The sequence below is a fragment of the Rhea americana genome, unplaced genomic scaffold (assembly GCF_003343005.1).
Source record: "Rhea americana isolate MKP2758 unplaced genomic scaffold, rheAme1 scaffold_43, whole genome shotgun sequence".
NCBI lineage: Eukaryota > Metazoa > Chordata > Aves > Rheiformes > Rheidae > Rhea > Rhea americana.
This window is the reverse complement of record NW_028186568.1, coordinates 6,157,876-6,184,143: the sequence shown is the minus strand read 5'-3', so window position 1 is coordinate 6,184,143 and position 26,268 is coordinate 6,157,876. Positions and strand designations below refer to the sequence as shown.

The following is a 26,268-nucleotide window of genomic DNA, read 5'->3' as shown; positions in this document are numbered from 1 at the left end:
TTTGCCTGCAGATGCAGGTGAAAATCTGTATCATTGCCTGCAGATACTGCTGCTCCAGAGTCCTTAGATTTTGCCAGTTGTGCAGGAGCTTTATTTTATGTTTTTATTCTGAGGCAAAAATGTCAAGAAAATACGGTAGGTGAGAAATAATCTTATTTGGAGGAGGCTACAAATGCAGGTCTTCTATTAGCTACGTGTTAGCCTATACTTATAAGAGGCTGGCAACAGCAGATTGCTTCCACCCATCAGCCGAGATGCATGAGAAATTTACAGTACTGAGGTGTCTGGGTATTTCAGAAGTATGTGCTTTGCATGTAAACATTCCTCCATGTATACAAATACCTACCTAATATGTGAATGTTATTATATGTGTTCATGTACACGCATGTATTATTGGATGTTCATCATATCTAACCTAACAAACCAAGATTCATAGCTTGCAATTTTAAGTTCTCCTCTTATAGTAATTCTCTGTAAATCCTTTCTTTTCTTTTCTTCTCTTTTGTAGATAACTAAACCATTCTTTGCAGCTGTGTCAGATGGGACAGTACAACAGAAACTGCTAAAAGTGTTGTTTGACCTGCTGTTGAACTGTAAAAACCCGCTTTGTGCCCAGACAATTAGCAGCGTGTTTAAAGGGGTAAGTGGTAAACTCTAAAACAGAGAAATATGTTCTAACCTACTGAGATGATTCTATGTTGCTACAGTTGGTAATGTTCATTATTTGTATTATTCGTAGCATGAAAGTAATCACAAACAATTCAGATTACCTAATGTAATTGCTTTAATAGGATAAAAAGGTTGTTCAAGTACTGTTTTTTAAAGGGTATATGCATAGAAGTGATACATCAAAGATGATTCATTATACTGTGAGAATGAATTTGGTGGAAGTCGCTCCCTTAGGCTGCATGTGATTTTTATTTTCTGGATAAAACTCAGGTTTCTTTTTTGTTTCTTTTTTTTTTTTTTTGTTTTGTTTTGTTTTTCCTGTTATCAGAAGACTTTTCCTGTAGCAGTTTATCATATTACCTGGACTAGAAGCCCTTTCCTCATTTTCTTGCTCTAAAAACTATGATAGGACAGGCTGTTAGAGGTTGTTAGAGTGATGTGACTTGGAACATGTGGGTTATATACCCATATGTGTATAAAGGAGGCGTATTTAAAACAAAACAAAACATGCCCTGTAGATGTGTGATATGAAATACTTAATTGCAGTATTGGTCTTTGTTTCAGATTTCAGTGTGCGCTGAGCAGATTGTCACAGAACTGGAGCCTCCTGAGAAAACCAAAAATCTGACTACTGTTCAGCAAACTAGACGGCAGAAAATGCAGCAACAGAGGTAAAACGATTAGAGATACAAAAATGTTTTCTGTACGGTTTGAAAAAGCCACTTATTTTACTGCATTTCATAGGTTATATTGAAAGCAGAAGAAATTGTATTTATTTATTTATTTTTCTCCTTCCTCCTGCACAGAGTAAAATAACTCAGAGCTACCTGTGGCAGGGGGAAACCTGCCCATGTTATAAGAGCTGATGGAACTGTCATCCTAATTAAGAAAACAAGCAGAAAAGAACAAACAAACAAGAAATGGTTACTATCCCAGAACTTAACATATTGCATTTGCAGTTGTAGAATTTGATTTGACACAATTGCACAAGATTTATTTTTTTTAGGCCTTAAACTTCATTAGTAATAAGGGTGTATGGACAAATTACTGTACACATGACTTAAGTCTTTAAGATGCTCTTAGAATGKCTGTTCTTGCATTCTTATTTTACTTCACTTGACCCTTATTTAAGGGTCACTGCACGTTAGATTGACCCACCGTAAACTTTGTCTGTCAGGGTATGCTCACGAATGCACTCGTTGCCGTCCTGGTCAGCATTTGGGCAATTATTCAGTAATAGGCATCCTACTCTCCCCTCCCCACGACCCTTCAGGTTAGATCTGTTTTCTCCCTTTGTTTAAAACCTATTGTTACTTCAGTTAAAGCCTGCACACTGCTACCTCTCCTTTCAGTAATGGATATAACTCTCTACGTGAAAATATTTACTTACGTCTCTGCTGGTTCCCTAAAACACTGTGCTATTTTCTCTGGAGATGTATATCCGTATTGCTTGTCTTTTCTTTTTAGAAAGGCCCAAGATGCAGAATTGGCACCAGAAACGAGCAATTTCAGCTGGCAGAGGGTTATGCTTGTTCTGGAATTACTGCAGTATAAGAAGAAACTTAAACGTCCACAGGCGTTGGTACCTGCACTTTTTAACCTGCTGAGCCGGTAATGCCCTCGTAAAATACGAGTCCTTTTTCGTTCTCTTCTACAGCAGAGAATGTAAAGCATTAAAACTGCTGCTATTTTCTCTATTGTTTGTAGCGCTGTTCTGTGACTTGCCTTTTTAACCTGAACTTATTTTAGGTAAATCAGATAAGGGGAATATGAAGTTGCTATTGAGTTTTTTGTTCCATGAACAATACGGAAGGGCATTTTAAGATGGTTACCTGGTGTATAGTTTCTCAAGTATAGCTTTTATTTCTGAAGTGAAGGGCTTGGGAGTGCTAAGGATGGCACTTATGCTAAAACTGGCGCGAATGACAGGACTTGTTTCTTTTGCAGAGCTAGTATTAAAAAAAGGGGGRAAAAAAAAGCTTTAAAATTCCTCCTGAAACGTAGTGGTACTGCCATCACCAGTGGATCCTAAGAAAACTATGGCTCTTTCTGCCTACCCTATCTCTAGGCATTTACCAGGTTACATATAGATTAGGTGTTTTGGGGTGATGATGGTGGGTTTTTTTGTTTATTTCTTTTGTTTTGTTTTTTCTTATTATGTGTGTTTGCATTAAGTGGCAATCATATGTCAAGTAATCATCTGAAACTTGTAACAAAGCTTTGCTAAATGTGATTTTTTAGACCACCTGATATATTGAAAACAAAAAAGAACAGACACTTTTGGGGTAAAAACTTTATTTTTTGGAATCCTCAATTTAGAACTTCTGTAACACAAATATTGCAGTTTCTTATTTGTATTTTTAATATGCAGTCTACTGACTTATTTATCTATCTCCTTTTGCCGTTTCCTAAATTTGTTCCTGAATGTATAGAAGTCTGGAACCTCTAGCATCAGAAGAGGAAAATATGGAATATACAAAGCAGCTAATCCTCAGCTGCCTACTAAACATCTGTCAGAAACTATCTTCAGATGGTAGCAAGATCCCAGCAGGTAAAACTGCTAAACCTGTTTCTAGGGTATTTTCTCATTAGTTGTGCATTTGAAACAGTGATGTCCGGCTTTTTTCGTCTTTATGAGTATATAATGTATTGTTGTGGAAAGAGAGATTTCTGTATAGCATGTGTGAGTTTTGCCCTCTTAGTCATTTTTTTTTTTATCACTTAGGTCTAGTCTGCARATTGAAATCAGTGATTGAGTGTGCTGTTCATTCTTATGTGGTTAACCATTAAGGTGTGTATTAATCAGTTTTTTTTTTTTTTGCAGATGTCCTTGATAAAGAAAAATTCAATGTGGAATTGATAGTTCAGTGCATCAGGATATCTAAAATGCCCCAGACCCATCACCATGCACTGCTACTCCTTGGTGCTGTTGCTGGCATGTTTCCTGTAAGTAGTATCTGAAGTTTTCCTTTTCTAATTATGAGTAAGAACATATAGAGCTGTTCTGTGGGGAAACCTTCTGTGAAGGGACTAAGAAGCAAAACTTAGGACTTCCATGTCCTTTTAGCACTTCATATTTCCCTTTATTTGAAAACAAACCTCTTGKCTTGATGCTTTGCTTATAAATCATAAATAAATTTTATCCCTTGCAATGAAGCACATCAGAAATGGAAGCAGTATTCTGACAACAAACAGCCCTGTCTCACCTTCCTGTTATGGTTAAAGCTTTGGTATATTATTTTCTTCCTTCTCCTGCTTTTTTGTGCGTAAGATGGAAAACAGCTGGCCCAACAGTATGCATATTCTTACAAGTTCCTATTTTACACAGCACTGAGAAATGTAGTTTTAATTGATGATAAAACCAAGTTTGGTTTGGTTATAATTGACTGAGAAACAAACCTTTYCTTTTCATCTGTGGATTGAAATTTGCCTATGCACTGATCTTTTTAAGTGAGATTTTTTTGCTTTGGATCTATAAAAGCAGTAATATACATCTAAGCATATCTAAACTCAGTTTGAGTTTTTTTATCTTTACCCCATTACTTTTTTCCACACATTTGAAAAGGCACTCTTTCCTCAAAGACAAAACTGAAATGTTTTTGACAATCAAACTTGTGGAGGATTGGGTTTAGCTTTGGCTTTTGTTTTTTGTTGGGGTTATTTTCCTTTTTTTATTGTCTTATTCACACCAACTGTTACAGAATCCAGTAATCCAGCCTTTATTCTTCCCTAATAAGGGCTTTGACAGGATTTTCAATTTTAAAATGAAATTCTTGGTATGAATCTTATCTCTTTTTGTAAAATATTCCTTCATCATGCTAACCCTGAAGAGATGAAGATAAGAAACATATCCATAACTACTTACTCAAGGTGTTGAGAAAATCTAAGACACCAGTTCTTCAGCTAGGTGACATTACCAGTCCAGCACTCTCAGAATTAAGTGATACAAGTTTTAAAAAAAGAAGGGCAGATACTGAAAATCACTGGAAGCTGTGTGCCTCTGTCACTTGTCTCTCCATAACTGTTTCAGCATGTCACACTACCATGGCACTGAGAATTATTTTTATCAGACTAAATCTCAATTTCTACTCCTTAATTGTTGGCCTAGAAGCATATCTAGGTCTCTAAAGTAGTATTTAGAACACCAACAATCACATAGGAAGTAGCTTTAAGGGATGCTATACATTTAAAATTAGTTCAGTGCAGATTTTTTTGAAGATGATAATGAGAATCATTTTCTTTACTCTCTTCTACAGGAATCTAATGGCATTTGGTAGAAGTAGAGATGCCTTACGGTATAACGTATGGGGAAGGAAACATTCAAAGCACAGTTCATAAAATAATTTTGTCTGTTTTGTTTTCCAGGATAAAGTTCTCCATAACATCATGCCCATTTTTACGTTCATGGGAGCAAATGTCTTGCGTCTGGATGATACTTACACTTTCCAAGTAATTAATAAGACAGTGCAGATGGTTATTCCTGCTCTTATACAGGTAAATTTGCCTACTTAATGAAAAGGAGTAGAAAATACTGAACAATAAGATCATTAGTAAAATTAAATAGGGTAAAGGGTTTAGAATGTCAGCAACAGAATAAACTGTGGCCTATTCTAGGATTAAAAGTATGTACCAACAGACTGGCCCTTGTCTAACCAGTTCTGAATTCAGCAAAGACTACTACTGCTTATTAATCTTCTAAGCTCCTGAATTTTATAAATGATTTAGTCAAAAGAGCATCATAGCTGCACCTAAAGAAGACCTGAAATATACTCTAGTTCTGTTTCTTCACCACAGAAATACCAGAAAACACTGAAAAATATAAATAGATTAGAATAGTCATGTTTAATAATAGTCATGATGTTGAAAAAGTGGAAGGGTAAAATATTTGACAAAATTTTTTTTTCCATTTGGTATTTGTGTGAATTTTTTGTTCTTGTCTGGACATCTTAGATAAATAGTTATAAACCAAAACAGAAATACATATTGTTCAAATGGAGGAATGAATGATTTTTTTTAAAAGGACATTTTTCTTCAGTCAAGTTTCACTTGCAGCTAATAAATTTTCTTAATTTTTCAGTCATTGATAATTTATTTAAACATGAAATATGTTGTGTAAATTTCTTATGTAAGAACAAACTAGGAAAAAGTTTTTCCTACTTCTCTACAAAGGGCTGGAATTTTGGTGGGCTTTTGGATTGATTTGGGGTTTAGGATTTTTTTTAATGACACATAAACAGCTTTTTCATCCAAGTCTCTGTTAAAGAAGTCAAGGTGTTCTCATTTTAAAAAAGTACTTGCAGCCATCAGTCGTTATTGTGACAAAAATATTTGTGATGCATACAATTAGTACCTGTAAGGGTAATCTAACGTGACTTACCTGAGTTCATGTAGCATACTTGCATTATTTTCACTAGACTCTGGAAACCAAGGCCCTAACTATGGGGCACARTGCAAGCAAAGTTTTCATAAGGGTGTGCCATTACCCTCCCTTGAAAACCTTCTTACTGTTTCAGCATAATGTGAGTGATCTTATTTTTTTGAGGAGGGAAGATTTTATTTGAAATATTTTCTATGAACATTATAAAGGAACTGTGTAATTGAAAGCTGTTCAGTAGTGTAAAGATTTTTTTTGTGAAGCACTTACTTTTCTTGGGACTGTAATTTTGATACTGCTGTTACGAGGCACATAGTGCTCGCTCTCATTTGTGGAGTCTGCAAGGAAGAACTTGTACCTGCCTGTGATAACCCCTTTGTACTGCCTTACTTATTTACTGTTAATAGGCTGAAGACAGTGATTTGTCAGAGGCCTCTGGAAGTGTGGAAGAAGTGGTGATAAAAATCATTCGTGTGTTTGTGGATGCCTTGCCCCACGTGCCAGAGCATCGGCGCCTGCCTGTCCTGGCCCAACTGATCACTACAGTGGGAGAAGACAGATTCCTCTGGGTTCTGCTGGTACTGCTGTTTGAGCAGTATGTGACCAAAACCGTGACCGCAACATCAAGCGCAGACAAGGTTAGAAATCAACATATTCTTTGAGAGACTGACCACCTCCTCTCTGTTCATACTCTTGCCTTTCAAGAGTTAGGATTTGTACAGCACAAATGCAARAACCATCTTTTGTCTTAGAAGCTGATAGTCTAATTGTAAAGTGCTTCAAATTTTTTTTAAGCTTTCTTTTTTTCTGTGGTTAGGTTTGTCTGTAAAATATGATTCAGGTCTCCCTGTTCAAACTATGATAAACCCTATTAGGTCAGAAATATGTAAAGGTTTTCCCATCTTAGTGGAGGTAGGCTCTCATAGTGATTATTAAAGAAACACTGGTAAGAAGGGCAAGCCTCAAATACAGTTTTTGCAGTAGTAGTTTAATCCCTTTCTGCAACTGCAGAATACAATGCTTCCTTACCTCCCTTGTAGTGGCATCAGCAGCCACACAGCAAACTGAGTCAGCACAGTGATCTGCAGTGTTTGGGTTTGGTTGGGTAACGGCTGTGCCTGTGCACGAGCACCAGAGCACACCAGCAGCACGGAAGGCAGCAGTTATGTGCAGCTGCTTCTTGGCTGAAGGCTGTTAGGAGAGCGCAGGGTCAGGCCAGAACACCTAGCTACCTCTGCGGCAAGCCATGGACAGGTTTCACCCTGGCCGGAGCCCACAACRGTCTCCTGCCTGCTAGTTCTGAAAAATCTTTTTCTGAAAAAAAGGTTGAGGTAGCTTCCATTTCTATTTACAGCCTTTCAGACAAGACTGAAATGAGGTGAGTGTCCATAAATATAATGGTTTCTCCTCGCAATATATATTGACACGCAATGCCTTTTAGATAGGTCCAGCCACTAAGAGCTACGCTGTTTCTAGGYGGCAGTTTGTCTTTTAACTAAATTAGCTACCTAGCAGTTTGCTGCTTCTGCTGGTAGCCCTTTGTCTCTGGATCCATTTTACTTCTGCCTAGGTGCCTAAGGTTTGGATARGATCTTGAACTTTGGTAGTACGTGTTTGCAGAATTCCCCCCTAAACTCTTCACAGCCTAATTTTCTGATGTTAGAAAGCATTTTTGAAAATGAACTTATGATAGCTGTTAAAAATGGAGAGGAAAACCAAGTTTGTGTTTTGGGTAAGACTTTGAGCACCCTGTTATTTTCACTGTTTTTTGACTAACTTGTGTGCAGTACTACTCAGGTGTGCCAGTCTTGGCCATGCTTTAGAGCATCTTGAGTTTTTTATTGAAACCAAATCTTTACGTAGAAAAGATTAGTTTTTGATTGGTTTAAAGGATCAAATACTTGCAYTGATCAAAATGACAGGTAAAGATAACTGTTTCCTCTCTGTCTTAGGTAATTTCTCAGCAGGGTGTGAACTGGCTAGAGGCATMCGTAATGAAATATGGATGTTTAACCATTAGTCACTAGCTGGAGTTTAGGATGCATAGTCTATACCAGCAGGTGAGGGTATTGCAGATGGATGCTCTGGTCTTGTTCAGTTCATGGAGTGGGCTGATGCCTTCTGCCATGCTCTGGARCTAGGATCCCTCCAAGAGCTTGCTGCTATTACCGTTAGCTTTAATTGTGGCAGTATCCAGCTTACCATGGCATGTTCGCAATCTCAGTAACAAGTCTTTTCAAGAGTGATTTTTGTTTTTAAAAAATCTTGAAATAAACATTTTTCTCTTTTTAAACCATAAACAGGATRCTGTCTTGGAGGCAGACACTGAATTTTGGATTTCCATCTGCTGTGAATTTAACGTACGTTCTCAGTTCCAGAGTATGATGAAAATAATCCAGTACTTGACAAAGCTGCCAGAGAACAAAGAAGGTAAGCACAAAACAGAGCCAGCAAATGCATGTGAACCTTCMTGTGATTCCCCTGGATAGAAAATTAGGCAGTGCAGAATTACTCTGAGTTTTTCCTTTTTATAATATGGTTAAGATATGTGATTACTGTTTTGTGACTAATTTCAATTAATTTTAGATTACTTTGAGTATTTGCAATCAAACAGTACTCCTTGTTTAGACAGTACGGTATACCATTTAGTTGAAATAAAAGGTATTATTCATAGCCACCAAGATTACAGGAACCACCAGTCAGGTTAGTGTAGGGTATTTTTGTTTCTTTTTTGTTTTTTTAAGAAAAAAAAGTTTCATTTCTTTCTACTTCAGTGTAATGGAGCAATAAGTAAACAATATGGTTTCATATTYATCCGGTCTCTTATTTTAAAGAGTGTGGAGGGGTGGATTTTTCCTTTTCAAGGGAAGGCTTAGTGTATTTGTTGTTTTGAATATATCTGCTCAGTCTAGAAGGACCAAGTAATGACACTGAAATCACTCTTCTCAAATAGGTGAGATGTAGTATTTATGCTCRTGCCTCAAATATGTCTYGTGTTTGTAGGCAATGTGCCATAGTTTTAGCACCAACAAAAAAAAGAAAATTCATAAGGGAAGAATATGATCAAGTGGAATGGCAGCACTGCTTTTCAGGTTGTTGAAATGAAAAATTCATGTTCTGTAGTTCTAGACCATCTGTTYGCAAACTTCCACGTGATTTTGCATACTGCAAAATTGGTATCCTTAATAGGCATGTGACTAATTCAATTTTGTTTGTAATCAGAGACTAAATCTCTTCTTCTCTTGGTTGCAAATTTGTTTTGCATATATTTTTAACAGATGATCCTGGGCCAAAAAAATCAAGAACATGTGAGACAAAGCTGAAAAATCAGGATGGCCAGCTCTTTAATGTGGAGTCTCACTCAGACAAACAACTTCGACACTTCAAATTCTTGTCTGTCTCCTTCATGTCACAACTCTTAACCTCTCAGAGTTTTGTGAAAAAGGTAATAGTGGCAGATTGCTGATCATATAACTGTGCCACACTACAATAGAAGAGGTTTAATTTGCTTTTAGTTACGGCTTTGTACTAAAAAGGAGGATAACAGAATACACTCTGTAGTGTATTTTGCTGGCACCTTTATTTACATGGTTCTGAAATCTCTCTTTAATGTTCATGACTTTTTAATAGAGTTCTTTAAGAGACTCTTTTTGCGTGATTGAAGTAAAAAAAGTGAAATTCTGGCTCCAGTGGATTCATACTGGCTCTGTTGAGGCTGAGATTTCACTCACAATTTGTGTAACTCCAGTTCTGGGGTGGGGTTTATTGTTTAAAGCCTGAAAAGATGAAAAAATACTAAAAATGAGGCTGGAGATCTAGCTGGRAATAGTTCCCAGTGTTTCAATTGAGCGTCATCCACCAGCATGAAATGTATTTGCTACTATGACTGTATTGCCTAAGATTCTCAGATTACCTTCTAGAATAATGGCTCAAGTGCAAATATGAGGAACTCTATAATTATCATGTTAATGGACCCWTCATTCAAAGCAACCAGATTTATGTACACTGGGATATAAACTTAATGAGGGGATATAATCTTAACAATTACGATTTTCATTCTTCCTTTTTAAAACAGATAGTTGAATGTGAAGAAACAGAAGAGCTACAGAAGTTAGAACAGAGGTATGCTTAAAATCTGCTCCGTTCTTCCTCTGATTTCTAGCTTATACTGCAATCCTGGAATATTTTTGAAGCATAGTCCCCTCAGAATATTTTTCCCCGAATATTTTTCCAAGGATATGCTTAATATCATTAGCAGCAACAAACAGTATTTATTACAGACAAGTTCACTGGTTTATTAAATTTGACTCAGATATCTTTCTAACAGGTTACTCTGTCCAAAGAATTCTGTCCAATATCCACACTGTTTCTGTATCTYTGATGTTTATTTACATACCTGCCCATAATCTTTATGCTGTTGATAATGAATTCTCTAAAAGGACTTACATTTTTTAGCAAAATATTGTATTGCTTCACTCCTGGCAGTGGAGGGAATTGTTATTCATGGATGCCCCTATATTGGTGTAAGAAAACTACTAGTAATGACAGTTTACAGTTGTAGTCATTAGGCTATACCAAATATTTCCATGATGCAAAATGCAAAATTGAGGGAGAGTTTTGTAGGAGGTTTGACTTTTATTTTAAGGGACAAAGGATGTGGGATTCAGATGAAATGCTGTGTTTCTTAAGTCTTTGTTTTGGGATTTCTATATATTCCCGTGTTGTTTCTCTTTTAAAATAGAGCTCTTAACATGTACCTAYAATAATAGTTCTGCTTAATATGAAGGTACCAAGAAGACTTTAATCTACACGCATGATTCTTACTATAGTCTTTTGTTAATACATAGATGCTACCTGCTAGTCTTCTCCAGTAGGTGTTTCATTTTCCTTTATTRTTGTTGTTCTGGGGAAATTTTGTGCTAGGAATAAAATTAACTTCTTCACTGTACTTAATACACACTAAAAGTGCCTACTTTCTATCTAGGTTATTAGAAGAAGTTCTTCACTATATAAACACAGTGGCATCTTCAGTGGAAGGAAACACGGACAAGCCAACAGCCAAGTTTTGGAGGGTTCTGCTTAACAAGTCCTATGATATGCTGGATAAAGTATGTCTTATTAGCCCTCTTGTTAACGGTGGGATTTTTCTGATTTTGCTGATTATAATCTTTGTAGTTTTTTTTGTTGTTGTTGGATTAGTATTTTATAACTCTTTACTAATCTTTATTGGATGGTCAACAACTTGGTGCATTGTTTGAATTCATACAGTGCCAACAAATTTAGACAGAACAAGCAGAAAATAAATTCAGGATTGTTAATTTCCTCTATTTAATACTCTGCTGGCTGGAAGCAGTTGTTTCATTCATTATCGGGTAGGGAACAATGGCTTTTTGGCAGCTTTTCTCACTGTTAACTCATAAAATGATTTAATTAGTGCTAGTGAAACTGCTTTGTATTTCTGCACAGAATTTAAATGGAGCAAAAAGCTTTTTATTTTATTGTATTAATCCTTCTTTGATCAGAAGTATATTTACTATTTTTTTTCCTGAAACATTCCACTTTCTGTGATACACATGTATGAGGTACCATGAAAAGTATTTTAGGGGAAAGAAGGATAGCTAACCGGTGTTGACACAAAAGGAAACGCTGAGAAAACCTTGGAGTTAGTGGGCATTGTCGGCTTAGCAGCTAGCAAACATACATTAAATATTGTAGATGGTACCTTTTTTATACTTTATACCTTTGCTTGTCTCAGATTCACTCTGGCCTGCACTGCTGGCCTGTACTTTTTTTTTTTTTTTTTTGACCCTGAAACCCCTGCAGAGTTTAAAGAGCATTTGCCTGCCATATTTTGGGGCTACTGTGTCCCAGTGAATGGAAGAGTGTTTATGTCTGTGTTTTCTTGTAGGTCAATGCCTTACTGCCAACAGAGACCTTTATCCCTGTAATTAGAGGACTGATGACAAATCAGCTGCCCTCTGTGAGACGTAAGGCAATGGACCTTTTAAACAACAAGGTGCAGCAGCGCACCAGGTGGCAGAAGAATCAGGTGAGGCCAAATGGTTAAACTTGGTTCTTTTTGCCAAGGAATGCAGAGATGGAGGTAGAAATGGTTTGCTCTAAGTAGTGACGTTAGGTTCCAGCCTGGCAGTCGGTTCTTGAATAGTAAGTCAYGGGTTACCTGCCTGTTGTTACCTTCCAGGGTCTGAGTTTCTAATTGTTTGTYTGATGTGCATGTTTTGTTGTCTTTGTAGATCCGTCAGCTCCTAGAGCTAGTTCCTGAGCTCATTGCTATTGTACAGTGTAAAAGAAAGGAGGAGGAGGAGGAGCAAGCCATCAACAGGCAAACTGCTTTGTTCAGCCTCAAGCTACTCTGCAAAGGTTTTGGCACAGAAAATCCAGTGCCATTTATACCTGTTCTGAAAACTGCCATTGATCTGATTTCTTCAGCGAAGGAAGAAAAGAATGTGATAGGAAGTGCTTTGCTCTGTATAGCTGAGGTCACCTGTACATTGAAAGCCCAAGCAATACCTCAGCTTCCAAGGTATTGTTGGGTACTTTTTAACAGAAATACATGCAGGAAGAATTAATTAAAGTAAAAAGCATTAGTGAAAGAAGGAATGCTGAATGAAGGCTAAGTGGCAGTCTGCCCATGTATGTTCCGTGTAGACACGTATAAGGGTATCCATAGTGCTTGAAGGTGCTTCCTGGTCATAGAGGTAAAATGTTACTGGGCCAATTGTAAGAGAGCATTTTACAATCAGTACGGTTCTTTACAGAGTCTTCTGCTATGAACAGTGAGGCAGTTTGTATGGCTCCAGAGATGTCAGACTGTGTTCTGTATTTTTACTGTAGAATAGATCTATTTGTAAACATGAGAACTAGTACAGTTGGAAACACTGCATATTACATTATTTTATTCTACCTATTCAAGAAGTCGTCAAGCATTTAACCTGTGAGTTTTAAGGTTGCTTTATCTCATTACAAATATAAATTTCCTATTTTAATAACATCTTAAACTGTATCTAGTATCTTTCATTCTCTTTGAAGGAACAAAATACAGCAGAAGAGCACAAAAGGTTAACTTTTTGAAATTATGCATATGAAAATTCTTTCTGCAGTCTTAAAAGGCTGGATTAGAGGTCTGGAAATGTGCTTCCGAATTGTTAGTTATTTCACCTGTCTGTGTTTACGCTTGGTTATTTGCAGGCTGATGCCAGCACTGTTGAAGACTTTAAAAAGTAAGAAGGAGCTGATCTCCAGTGAGATTTACTTGCTGAGTGCTGTGACAGCTCTGCTGAAGGTTGCAGAAACATTACCACACTTCCTCAGTCCTTATCTCTTGGATTGCTTGCTGCAGGTGAGCCACCTGTTATACAGATATGTAAAGTGGGGCAGATTGCCCAATTCCTAGAAGAAGGTCAAAGGTAGAGATTCTTCTTCTAGCTCTGAAACTGAAGAAGGAACGTGTGCATCTGATTAAGTAGAAGGTTATATAACCTGTTACTGTTCTACTCATCTTCATATGCAAATCACTAAGATAGAAGATACAAGATAGCCTCCTCCCTCTGATAGGTTGTAGTATGTCCCTTTGAGAAGGGAGATCAGTCCTGAAGGATTGTACCATAATACCCATGATCTTATCAAATGTGTGTATCTATAAAAACTCCAATAATACCTTATTCTGACCCTCTGCCACTGATTTAATATTTTTTCAGTGTTTGTTCTCTGAAGACAGTGAATCCCTGTACACAGACATCCTACCTTAACGTGCTTTGAGGGGTACAAATAGCAGAATTCCAGTCTTATGCTAGTGGCAGTGGCTCTTTATTGACAGCAGTGACTTGCAGCACTGCGAGTGTGCTTTTCACTTCCAGATGCTTGCAAGCACTAGTTTACTAGTGCTTAAGTGTATGCCCATAAGATATAGTCTCTGTAGCTGTTTTCAGGCAAAATTGTGCTAAAGGACAACTATTGTAAAATAAATTTAATGAGTTGCTTTCAAGTATACTAACTTTGCTGTTGGATTCCCTGATAGGTTGTCCGCTTGGAAAAGATTATGGTGGAATTTGGTCCTTCTTCCCAGATCAGCTTACGTGTAACATCACTGAAAACTATCCTAGCTACAAAGCTTGCTCCCAGAATACTCTTGCCTGCGATTACCAAGTGTTACGGTGAAGTTGCAAATACCAAGAAGGTTAGGGGTTTTTTGTTCTTTGCATTGTGTTTAAAATAGTTGTTTGTTTCTTAAATATCTTTTTATACTGGAAAGTTTATATAGAAGAGTTAGAACTGGGAGGAATAAACCAGTTTACTGTTGTTAACATGTGAAATACGAGTGTGTGTGAGATTTTGTTCACAAAGGCCTTCTGTATCTGCTGGGCACAAGAGTTAAGAGTCATAATTTTCATGTGGGCTTTCCTCCTGCCTCACAGGAGCAAACATTTCAGTCTTAACTGCTCTCTTCAGGATTAGAGGGAGACAAAACTTTTTTCAGAAGTAGTACTAGCTTTACTCAAAAAATAGTTAAGCAAAAMGTTTAGTTACTTAACTGATACTATTTTTATGAGTAAAAGTGCAAAAATCCAAYTTCCTTGTTATGTTTCTCAGTTACTGTCAGTATCACAGTTGTCTTTGTTTCACTTTGCTTTTGTTCTAACAGAACTGCCTGGGTCCTCTTATGAACGTACTGAAGGAGCACATCATGGTTATGGAGAAGGAGCACCTCATCTCTCATCAGTCTGACCTGACAGCGTTTTTCGTGAAAGCCTTGGACTTCCGAACAGAGCATGCCCAGGTGGATTGTTTAGAGGGACAAAWAAAGGCAGTTTCTACATGCCAATTCCGTCAGTTGTTCTAAAGAATGTTACAATTCCCATTCAGAGTGTATGTGCTCTGAAACTTTGGGCATCAAATATTCTGTTCTAAAATACTGTTCATTGGAGGTGGAAAATTACGGTTACATCTTTAACCTGGGACAGAATTGAAACATGCTCTGAAAGCTCAGTTTCTCACATTACAWATTTGGAATTATGTTTTCCAATTTTTCTAGGATGATTTGGAGGAAGTTGGTAGGACGGAGACTTACATTATTGATTGTCTAATAAGTATGGTTATGAAACTTTCTGAGGCTTCTTTCAGACCCCTCTTCTTCAAGGTAAGGAGTTCAAATATAGTCCATCTGCATCAGCAGATTTGTGTTTTCCAGTGCATGTACACAAAGAGCTAACTGCCCTGTCATTTTCAGCTCTTTGATTGGTCAAAAACGGAGTGTACCCTAAAAGACAGACTGCTGACATTCCACCGGTTAGCAGATTGCATTGCAGACAAGCTCAAGAGTCTCTTCACCCTATTTGCTGGTCATCTGGTGAAGCCATTTGCTGAGACACTGAACCAGGTCAACATCTCTAAAACTGGTTAGTTTTCAGTTACTAAATACATTAAAGTCKTGACAGAGTAATTATAATTGCTGAAAAATTAATCTTACAGATTAATTGCCCAAGATATACCTCTCCCTTTTCTTATAAGTAAGGCATCTTTCTTATTCTGATGGAACCAAAGGATACTTTTCATCCAYGGGCTCTGCACTGCAAATACAAAGTTGGAAACACATGAAAATTTTCATTGTCAGTAAATTAATTGTGTGGCAGGAGGATTGCTTGTTTCTGGTACTTGTCTGAGCATAGGTATTATTCTCATCCATTGACTTTGCTTACATGCCAACCTACTGTCAACTAGTCTATTCAGAYTCCTCTGCCACCTTGGCAAGAAAAGGCACCACTTTTGTGTGGGGAACTATTTTCCTCTCCCCATGTCTAGCTACCTGAAGTAGTTCTCCATCTCCACAAGTATGGCTAAGGACTCCCCTGACAGCCTGTCAGTATTTGCTTTTATCCCCAGCTGTCTGTGAACTGCAGTGGCAGACCTGCAAGGGCATTAGCTAAAAGTCAGATAACATCTTAGTCTAATTTATGATTCTGTGGTAAGTACACAATCACTATATAGTGTCTCCTTTAGTTATATTCATAACTAATAATGTTTCTAGCTTGTGGGGAAACTTTGTATTTCGAGTCCCTGTGATGGTGACCTTTTTCTCCTTCCTCTCCTACACACATAGATGAAGCTTTCTTTGACTCTGAGAATGGCACCGAAAAGAGCTGTTTACTGTTGCAGTTCACCATAGACTGCCTGCATAAACTCTTCCTCTTTGACACCCAGAATTTCCTGAGTAAGGAAAGAGCAGAAACCTTGATGATGCCTCTAGTCGATCAGGTATTGACAAATGTACAAAAATACTTCATACCAGATTCTTTCTTTTTTCATCTTAAGAGGGTGTTTTTTTTTTTAATATCAGGCCTCTCTCTTCCTCCTTCATAAAAAGAGAAGAAATGACTGACTTACTGTCATTGAGCTACACACTATTAACTGCATTGCCTAAAGCTTTGAGGTGCTAGTTCTTTTATCCTCTTTCTAAACTTACATACTCTATAAAGTTCATACATATTCTTAAGGCCTTGCAGACYCAGTGCCCTTTTACCAGTGTGCTCTGACCTAACTCTTGAATACTTTAAAGCCATTGCTAGAATTTTTGGCAGGGTTTATTTCACCCTGGACTTCTTACATGTTTTTTTTTTTTTTTACTTTCACAGCTAGAAAATACGCTTGGAGGAGATGAGAAATTTGAGGAAAGAGTGACAGCCCATCTGATACCATGCATAGCTCAGTTTGCAGTGGCAATGGCAGATGATTCTCTTTGGAAACCACTGAATTACCAGATCCTGCTGAAAATGAGGCATGCCTCTTCTAAGGTTAGGAACTGTATTTATTTTCTTTATGGTATTAGAAAAGTGTCCCCTAAAAAAAAGTGGATTAGCTAAACTGCTGCTAAAATGCAGAAGTTGGACTGTGTTATTCCTGAGTTCTGGATAGAATGTATACAACACTGTTTTCTGCTCTTACTGGAAGCAGTTAACTCTCCATACATGGATGTTCTCCATACTGCTTTTTTTAAAGACATGTCAGCTGTTTGAATAAGAGCTTACCTGTTCATATATGAAGAAAAGGGAGCTTTAGAGGGAGCCTCAGCACTCCCTCTTATTGATGCCAAGCTTCAACTCCTTTTKTATACAGAGTGGGTCATGTCTTTCCTATTTAACAGGTTATAGGTATCCAGGGAAGCAGTTGATTTGTTGTACAGAGTCCTTCTGCTACAGTGTAACAGACTAGTATTGTAAAAGGAATTTAAGACTGTTAGATCAGACAGCTTCAAGGAAAATATCTGCTTCTTCTAGCCTGTTCTTCCTTTAGTAGTATTTTAATGCAGATGTTGAGAAGATTTTAGTTAGTTTWAAACTAGAACCCTTCAATAGAGAAAGCTAATTTCAAGGGCTAGAAAGAATCTTGTGTGTGGGCAGGAATCAAGGAACTTGACTGCCTCTTTCCTTACACCAGTTATTTTATTTTAGGTCCGATTTGCTGCTCTGCTTGCTTTGCTGGAAGTTGCAGGAAAACTGAAGGAGAACTACCTGGTTTTGCTACCAGAATCTATTCCATTCCTAGCAGAGCTCATGGAAGGTAATGTTATAAAGTGATCTTAGTGAAGGCAGACACTGGCCTAYGATCAAAAAAGGGTAACATAATTCAATGATTTAGACAAGGTGGATCGCTATAATTACTGTAAATCACTGAATTAGTATGGTTTGCCATATTAGTAAGGCTATGCAGGACACAAACTGAAGTGGGTGTTATTGTACCCACCATATTCTTAAGATTTTGTTTAATTAGGGTAGCGTCTTCAGTGTTACAGCCTGTGCAGATCTCCTGAATTGCATAGCTTAAGTCAGTTTTAATCTGCTCAAGTCCTGAGTCAGTATTTAAAAATATTTGGCACCAACCTCATATCTGGTGTTGGAAGAGAGTTCTGGCCTTCRAGAATGATGGGGTCTCCTTAGGGTAGCTTTGTAATCACTGTTCTACTTATTTTCCTCCTTTAACTTGTTTTCTAGATGAATGTGAAGAAGTTGAACACCAGTGTCAGAAAACAATTCAGCAACTGGAGGTCATTTTGGGAGAATCACTCCAGAGCTACTTTTGAGYTATCCCTGTTGTTTTCATCTTCTGTCTGTATCTTGTTAACTTCACACATGCAGATGATATAGGGAAACTGTCATTCTCATTTTTATCAGAGCTAAGATCTTAATTTTTTAAATAAAATATTGTAAGAATCTGGCTCTATCACTTCTGCATGGTTTGAGGACTGGGTTTGTTTTTCTGCAAGCAGCTGACTTCCTATTCTAAGACTAGGGAACAGGAGCAAGCGCTAAGCAAATTCTGATAGTTATGCACACACATGGTGCAAATATGCAAGACTGTCACTGAATTCCACTGCGGTAGGGCCTGTCATGCTATGGTACTCCCTGAAAACATGCACTGCAGAACTTACTTATTTTACTACTTTTTTAGAGAAGTAAAAAAGTGACCCTTATGAAAGATACTGAAGTTACAAAACAACACAGGCTTAACAGAGGAGCTTTGAGACTGCCACCTATTAGATCAATTTAAATTATGCTGTTAATGATTTTGCCCCCAAAAACTCACCATTGCACATACGGGTAAGACAGTAAGCAAGACAAGACACGACACAGACAAAGAAGGCTCACAGCTACTTAGCTACTCCTGAAGAAAAACAAAGTTTGTAAGTTTTATTTTCATTTACAATTTTTATACATCAAAGCCAGTAGTATTTCTTTTCAGGTACATCTTATTCTTGAAATTGCTTTAGTCTTTTAGCAGATACTAAGATAAATAGGAACATCTTTTGAACATGTACTGACAGGTACTTCTAAAAATAACAGTATAAAAATTAAGACTATTTGTAAGGAAAACTGAACAGGAAGAGCTTGTTTCAGATAGCATTTTAATAMAAGAATCTGAAAAAGGATTCATTCTCTGTTTCACTGATGAATATCCAAGTTTCACCTCAAACGAAATCCTGCCTGGAGCACCTGGGTTCACACATTTTAAAATGGAATCAGAAACATCTGCTTCAGTGCCTGAGCATTCTCAACTCAGTTCTAGGAGCCCTTTCAGATCAAATAAAGGGTTTTCAGAAGCTCACAAGATCTAAACTAGCACTTTTATTTGCTTCATTTTGKAAAGCTGAAAGCTAGAAATGTTTCTGTATCATTGATCTAAGCCTGTTAGAAGCAGAGTTGGCARAGCCTGCTACTGCAGTGGTATCCTCTCTGACGTTCATGGCTAAGAAGTAGGATCAAATTCTTCCTTGCCTTTCTCAAGAACTGATGGTCAACTGGTTGCTTAATCTAGCCCAGGCAAAAAAATTACAATTACTAGCAAAACTTGAAGCAGGAGCYTATTTTTTGTAATTCTATTTTAAATGACCAGGTAATGGCCCATAAGCAGTGGACAGTTATAGTTTTAGATCCTACTTCAGTCTAGTTTCTACTTCACAGTATTTAATGTATGCTATTAAGGAATGACTAGTTTAACTTAAACACACAGAGTGCAGTTGTTAGGCACAGTATGATGCAGCATTTTTATATTGCTATGTTCAGCAGTAGAGGTGATCTGAGCAGACACTTATCTTGCCAGGATACTGTAAACTAGGGGGAGTTTTAATCTCAGAATTAGCAGTTCTGGTACTCACCTAAATCAGAGAGGCAGATACATAAGCCTGAATAGATAAAGACAGGCTGAGGATGAGTCAGCACCAGTTTGTWCTTGACAAGAAAGAAAGAACTGTCAAGAGAATATGGTTACTTCTTTTAGTACTGATTGAAAGGAACTACCAGCTCCTGACATCTAGCAATTGAATATCTCCTGTTACTTCCAGCAGGTTGATCTTTTCAAGCTGTTTAAAGCGATGCTTGTACTCCAGTGTGTGCACACCATTAATAGCAACTTTGAACTGATGGGCATCACAGAAAATTATCAGCTGAAAACAAGAGGAACAGTCAAGTATTAGGTTCAGTTAAGAGAAGAAAAAACACCTGATGATCAAGCTTGGGCTCAAGCAAGCCCTGCCTCTGGTCTGAAAAATCCTTTCAGATGAAAGAAACTGGAAGAGTGAGCTTTCAATAAAATTCAATTAAACTTAGTCCTGAGCACAGCTTGAATTACTTGCAAGTATTATTTAAAGAGAAATCAGGAAGAGATGGCTCTCATCAAATCCTTGCTTCCTGTGGTCTCACCAAATCCTGAGCATTCAGGACATTAAGATACAGGAACACCAGTTTTATAAAATCTGTATTAGTGGCATGGCTTAAAGTCCACTGCARACTATTTTTGTGCAGAATTAAAAGTATAATGCTGCATTTCAGTTATCCTTACCTCAAAGTACATTCCTGGACTGAAAGGGAAATTGGCAACCTCCTTTTCTTCTTCTCCCCAACTGTCATGGAGGTAAGAATTTCTTACAAAAACTTGAGTCTTCATTCGGGGATTCAGATGTAATGCAATGTCCTTTGAGTCGCTTGATTTCAAGTTTATAGCAAAGCTGAAAGAAAAAAAACATTTAAGTTTGTTCTACCAAGAGTTTATAAATGAGGCACTAATCCATGCTGTCTACCAAGCAGGCAGTTAACAGGCAACTGCCTCCTGTGCATAGCAGCTTTCCCTGGAGGCAACAAACATGGGACATGATCCTGATGATTGACTGACTGATCGATCTGCTTTTTCCCTAGCAACTTTCTGTTCATGCCTCAGCAATCTAGGGGAAGGGAAGAACAAGGAGGCACTGAGCAAAGCTGACTGAGTGCAGTCAGTGCTGACAGGCATATACCATGCTACACATGCCACCATCTCTTTCCCTTAAGAAGTGCTGACAAACTGGTTCAGCTGTGTAAGGAAAGGTTTGAGGATTATCCCTGTACATTTAAGAACRATAGGAGCTCATTCATATAAAACAGTATTTTGCAGGCACAGTAGCTCAGCCCAGGCTGAAACACTTTGCAATCCCAGACATGTCCACAGTACAGGATTCCTAACAGGGACCCTCTAGAGAAGCATGGAGAGAGAAAAGAGCCAAATTTAGAGAAGTGSTTCAACCTCTGGCAAAGACCCTCCAGAATCTGAAGAAACACTTCTCTCCAAATTAACTCCAGCTGTCAGGTTGTTCTCCTCCTTTGGGGAARTCTAGGAGAAGTCCAGAGAGCAGCTGCCATATTTTGAAGCTATTAAGTTTTTTCTCACTGAGGAACATATACAATGGTGTCAACTGAGAGAAGGGCTTTAAACAACTTGCAAACTCCATAAAAACCTGTATGTTTAGAACTCAAAGAGCAGACAACTAATTTTACTTAACCCCTGACAGCCTCTTCATGAATATAAGCAATAGAAAGAGACAATTTAAGCATGCTAATAAGCTTTTCAAACAGACAGACTCACAAATGCTACTAGAGTATTAAAGATTTTGTCTAATTTCAAGTCAACTCAAGCTTTGCTGATGAGATTTCTAGACTGTRGGCTCTAGTAATAATTTGAACTCTGAGTCCTGTACAGCTGCTGGGAAGATCTAAGCATGTTCTCAGGAAGCAGGAGTGCAATGCATACATGCACAATGAACAAAGAACACACTTCTCAATCTGCACTAATAGCTTCATTTTTAGGCATGTTTCTGCAGAGTTAAAGATACTCTTCAAGCAAAGTGCATGCTGGAGCAGACACATTTGCCTAGCTCTGTTTTGACCATGCTGCACTCTGCTATCCACCCCCCTTTCTTTTAAAATCATGCTAACAAGGTGCCTTCTTTGCAATCTTGTCATTCCTTATTTGCTATCAAAGTGATAGCTCCTATTCCCCCACCAGCTTTTAGCACTCAATTGTTGTCAGTTAAGCACCTTCATGCTCCCACCTCTCCTATCTCTGAGGGGACATTCCTAGATGCATTCAGAAGAACATTGTAACATGCAGCATTTGAGCACACTAGCAACCCATCTSATTAACTCACTCATATTCCATCTACTTCTGCCAACTTCCTTGCTCCTGGATCTCTTTAGGATAAAAGCCATCCTTGTATTGCATGTGTGCACGTTCACATGCCTTGCACAATGGAAATCCGAAACAGATGCACATAGGCTTGTGAAGGATGGCTTAAACAAAAAACCCACCACCACCAACAAAAACACCACAGTTTTATCTTCACTCTTCACAATGAAGCTGCTCTAAGTCATCTCTAAAGTAGTACTCCACAGGTTCCCAAGAAAACTGCACTTCAGTTTCAGATGATTCCAGATGCTAAGTTTCAAGTCAGTGAAGATATACTGAGGCAATGTAAAGAAAAAAAATAATAATCTGTATTTCTTCTCAAGAGTAGCTTAGTTTAAGGGCAAGGATGGGGAAGAAAACAACAACAACAACAAAAACAGTAAGTTACCTATTTGCATTTTTGATCACTTCTCCTTTAATAGCAACTGTATGTCCTGGATGAAGTGCAGAATCGAGTCGGCCAACATAAGGAACTCCCTGGAARTATAACCAGGCACAATTTTGACTGTGAACTACTTTTTTAATATGAAAGCTGAGCTTTACTATAGGAGGAAAAAGTCTGATCTACAATTACACATCTGCACCTACAACTAAAGTTAGTCCTATCAACACGTTTCTGGATACTAATACTGTGATAAAGCTATACTGATATGAAAATATCAATGTTAACTTTTCTTTCCCTAGATCTAGAACTCTGGGTTCAAAATCAACATAATCTACAGCTACTTCTACCACCACTAATGATGAAAGCAGAAAAATTAGAAAGACATCTATGYTGCATTAGGGAAAAGCAACAACAAATACCTTAATCTATGGTCAAGACTCTTCAAAATACTGAAAAGGCCAGTACTGACAAATCCCAGATTTGATCCGTCACATGGATACTCCAACATAGTTTGCCACATTTGAGAAGCAGCAGCTGATTTAGACAAACTATATCACAACAAGTATGAAACTGTGCAATGATTTCAGTTTGTAACACACAGTTATTCAGACACAAACAYTTACAAACTCTTCTTTCTGAAAGCTTCAGTTATGCTTCAGAAGAGTAAGACTCATGCTAAGTTTGTAGCCCCACAGTTGCCTAAATACTAGAAATAAGGTCACTAAGTTTTCAGTCCTCCAGGCACTGGTTCATAATGGCAGATACTGAAAGTATTTTATTTGTGTTTTTATTATTATTATGTCAGAAGTTATTTTGGTCAGGGAAAAGGAGCAAGCAGGAGATATTTAGTCTGTTTTTTAAACTGATCATTTGCAAATGACAATATTTCCTATTATTTGGTTTCAGAAAGAAGATTGAAGGAAGTAGAGCATCAGCTGACAAGGCAACCAAAGTTACAAAATTCACTGCAACTCTAGCTTCTCCACACACCATATTTGTACGCATTCCTGGCTTCCAACCCCTCTTCAGTTTGAGGGAGGTCCTTACTCAAACCCAGCTACTAGATGCTAGATACTGACCACCTCTACAGGTTTTTTGCAAAGAGATGAGTACTCTCTGTCAAGGCTCCAGGCGAGCTGGGTGCAAGTTCTAACTCTAAGGTGCAATGTTCGCATCCAGCCATCTGAAATGTATGTGTATGGCAGGCACAGATCTGTCAGCAAAATGAAGATGTAGCCACACAGGTTTGAATGTCACATTGTGGATGAATAGGATGAAAATTTTTACTCAGTTATTCAAATACAGTATCTTCTAATTGGAGGTTGACATGGTGGCTGCAGATTTATCCAAACATGACTGTTACACAAATACAGTATTTGGCACTTCCAGGTTCAACAGCCTGATTTACTAAGCCCTACACATAAAAGTTTTGGACATACTAAGCACATCAAGATAAGGCAATTCAGCCTCAGTGTGTCTGCAAAATACTTCTAACACAAGTTTGTTTTGAAAGTATTTCCCAAAGTTGGGAAAATGGAGCATGCTTATTTGAACACTTTTGGTGTCATTGGTCCTTTAGATTCCTTTGGTCCTTTTTATTCCTCTGTGTATGGCTGTGGATGCCATGTTTATTCCTTCTCCACATACTTTATAGACAGCAGTTTTCTTTTCCACTTGCTAGTCAAAGTCTCACTGATGAYCATCTCCCAGTAAGTTCTCAAATCCCTTGTTCTGTGTATGTTTTTTCTCGAATAACTGAGATGGTTTTAATGCCCTCCCCCTCTCCCCCCTTTAAAAAAACAAAAAAAACCACCTCACATTTACTATACATCTACATAAGACACTTACGAACAGTGAATCATCTGGCATTTCCCCCTACAAAAGAAAAATAAACATTCACTAGATTATCAGAAAACAGGAAGATTCATTTAACCTTTATAAAAAATATACATACATTTTCTGTGTTTATCTTTGTTATTCCTAGAGATGATGGCCGAGTGCCTTGTAAAGACTGCAGAAAAAGAGATATTCAGAGATCACTGCTAACGTGACAGAACTCTAACATAAAATTGTTTTAGAAATGTACATGAATCCATGCAGCTTTGAAGGGTGAAACGATAACATGGAAACATAGGATTACAGTCAAGAAATGATAGCCAAACTCCCATAAACCAAGGAAACATCCTGAAGATCAATTAGTGAAGCCAAACTGAGATTTCTAAAGATCACCTCAGTACAGTTTGAGTCCTTATTCAGTAGTCAGAGCACCAGCTGTTCACCCCCTTAGCACCTGAGGGTACCCACTCAGCTTTCCTTACTGGAGTAGGAATACCAGGAGGGTTAATCCCTCCAGGGATGGGACCCCAGAGGAACCCTGAGATTCCAGGCAGCCCTCTGCATCCCAGTTCCTCCCCAGTGCACAAGTGGCAGTGCCCAGGTAAATTCTGGAAGACTGTATCTTCAGCTTGCTTATTTCAGTACAATCTGCTCTCTTCCTCTTCAGAATAGTACACTAAAAGCAAAAGGAAAAGGAAACAACCACCTTCTCCTTTCTCCTCTTCTCCAAAGGATACATGACCAGTACCACAAACTAAAGCAACAGTCCTTTGTCTTGTGCTTGGGATAGAAAATAACCTCCAGCACTTGCTCACCCCCAAGCTTTTCTTAGAAACAATTCAAGACTGCGATTCAGACAGCTTTAAATTACCACAACGCTGACAACGTGCCCAAGACCAAGTGATGAGGCCCAAAGAAAGAATCTGCATATAGAGTTCACAACTGATCAGGAAGTAGGCATATCTTTAAAGCTCAGGCTCAAAATGTTCACCCTTCTTCAATACAGTTATTAGTCCGCTGATCTGAGTTTAGGTCTAATGTTTGGTAGCAAGACACCTAAGCTTTGCCCACACWGAAGTAAGACTGGAGCAGCAAAGACTGACTACTATAGAGGAGTAGGTAGGCTACCTCACTGAGTAGAAGTAAGGAAAGAGGGAGGGACAAGGTGATCATCCATCTTTTGTACCTCCCTGGAATTTACCACTTTCTGCTTCAGATCTACAAGTCTCACCATTTCAGAGCACAAGGGAGAAAGTACAGGAAAGAACAAGATGTTCAGTTCCTTCTCATTGGTTTACTTTCTCCAGCAGACCTAGCAGCTGAACTCAGAGAAAGCACAGCATTGCCTGCATTTCAAATTCCTTGCAGCTTGGTCTGAGTGCAAGTCAAACTATAAAGACCTTCCCCTGAGAAAGAAGGCTGCCCATCCCCCTATCTGACAAATACACACACACCTCTAGTTATCATTTCATTCAATAATTCAGTCATTTTTGGTTGGGAAAAACAGGGTTTTGCACATAATTAGCTCCAATTGTGGCTAAATATAGACACTTGGAAGCACTGAATTCTACAAGCACTCATTTTGGAACTTCTGAAACACATGAAAAATCTAGTCCATCCCCCAGGTTCTGCATCCAACACATTTTTATACCATCTATTCTGTTAACTTTGTAAGCTGTAGACTTTGTTATTCTTTCACCCTCAAACTCAAGGCTAAACTGGGGAGGCTCACATGTTAAACTGTGGAGGAAGATTCCCTGGCATTGAATTTCACTGTGAAGCTGCTTTTGTTACTTCCATTTCACCACAAATTCTATTATGCACTTTCACAATTTAAAGAATAACAACCACGTAAGGAGTTAGTTATCTGTACAACTTACATTACAAATAAAATGTATACTTTTGATCCGCACTTTGCCATATATCCCAAGAGTATCTATTCTTTCAAGGCTAATTCTGTGGTTGTATAGCAGCAAGTGCTTCTCATTTACAGTCACCT

The 26,268-nt window shown here is 38.0% G+C and overlaps 2 protein-coding genes across 7 annotated transcripts in view; one reads left to right on the top strand and one right to left on the bottom strand.

Moving 5' to 3' along the window:
- The window catches only part of HEATR1 (HEAT repeat containing 1), a 36,147-nt gene extending 17,880 nt beyond the window's left edge, over positions 1 to 18,267 (top strand). Inside the window, exons 21-42 of the mRNA XM_085315556.1 lie at positions 509 to 640; positions 1,234 to 1,340; positions 2,137 to 2,280; positions 3,102 to 3,220; positions 3,494 to 3,615; positions 5,035 to 5,163; positions 6,451 to 6,681; positions 8,347 to 8,473; positions 9,322 to 9,488; positions 10,119 to 10,165; positions 11,028 to 11,151; positions 11,952 to 12,092; positions 12,298 to 12,587; positions 13,253 to 13,403; positions 14,082 to 14,240; positions 14,706 to 14,840; positions 15,096 to 15,200; positions 15,291 to 15,459; positions 16,161 to 16,315; positions 16,693 to 16,851; positions 17,509 to 17,617; positions 18,049 to 18,267. Coding sequence (XP_085171682.1) covers positions 509 to 640; positions 1,234 to 1,340; positions 2,137 to 2,280; positions 3,102 to 3,220; positions 3,494 to 3,615; positions 5,035 to 5,163; positions 6,451 to 6,681; positions 8,347 to 8,473; positions 9,322 to 9,488; positions 10,119 to 10,165; positions 11,028 to 11,151; positions 11,952 to 12,092; positions 12,298 to 12,587; positions 13,253 to 13,403; positions 14,082 to 14,240; positions 14,706 to 14,840; positions 15,096 to 15,200; positions 15,291 to 15,459; positions 16,161 to 16,315; positions 16,693 to 16,851; positions 17,509 to 17,617; positions 18,049 to 18,137 — 3,111 coding nt within the window. The 3' untranslated portion in view covers positions 18,138 to 18,267. The remainder of the gene's footprint in view (positions 1 to 508; positions 641 to 1,233; positions 1,341 to 2,136; positions 2,281 to 3,101; positions 3,221 to 3,493; positions 3,616 to 5,034; positions 5,164 to 6,450; positions 6,682 to 8,346; positions 8,474 to 9,321; positions 9,489 to 10,118; positions 10,166 to 11,027; positions 11,152 to 11,951; positions 12,093 to 12,297; positions 12,588 to 13,252; positions 13,404 to 14,081; positions 14,241 to 14,705; positions 14,841 to 15,095; positions 15,201 to 15,290; positions 15,460 to 16,160; positions 16,316 to 16,692; positions 16,852 to 17,508; positions 17,618 to 18,048) is intronic.
- Positions 18,268 to 18,716: 449 nt separating this feature from the next.
- LGALS8 (galectin 8) overlaps positions 18,717 to 26,268 on the bottom strand; it is a 30,508-nt gene continuing 22,956 nt past the window's right edge. For 5 of the 6 annotated variants that reach the window (XM_085315562.1, XM_085315557.1, XM_085315559.1 and 2 more), the window contains exons 5-10: positions 26,150 to 26,266; positions 24,388 to 24,444; positions 24,282 to 24,308; positions 22,437 to 22,525; positions 20,393 to 20,558; positions 18,717 to 19,997 (exon numbers count right to left, since the gene is read on the bottom strand). In XM_085315562.1, coding sequence (XP_085171688.1) covers positions 19,848 to 19,997; positions 20,393 to 20,558; positions 22,437 to 22,525; positions 24,282 to 24,308; positions 24,388 to 24,444; positions 26,150 to 26,266 — 606 coding nt within the window. In that variant the 3' untranslated portion in view covers positions 18,717 to 19,847. The remainder of the gene's footprint in view (positions 19,998 to 20,392; positions 20,559 to 22,436; positions 22,526 to 24,281; positions 24,309 to 24,387; positions 24,445 to 26,149; positions 26,267 to 26,268) is intronic. The other variant, XM_085315563.1, reaches the window with a different exon arrangement.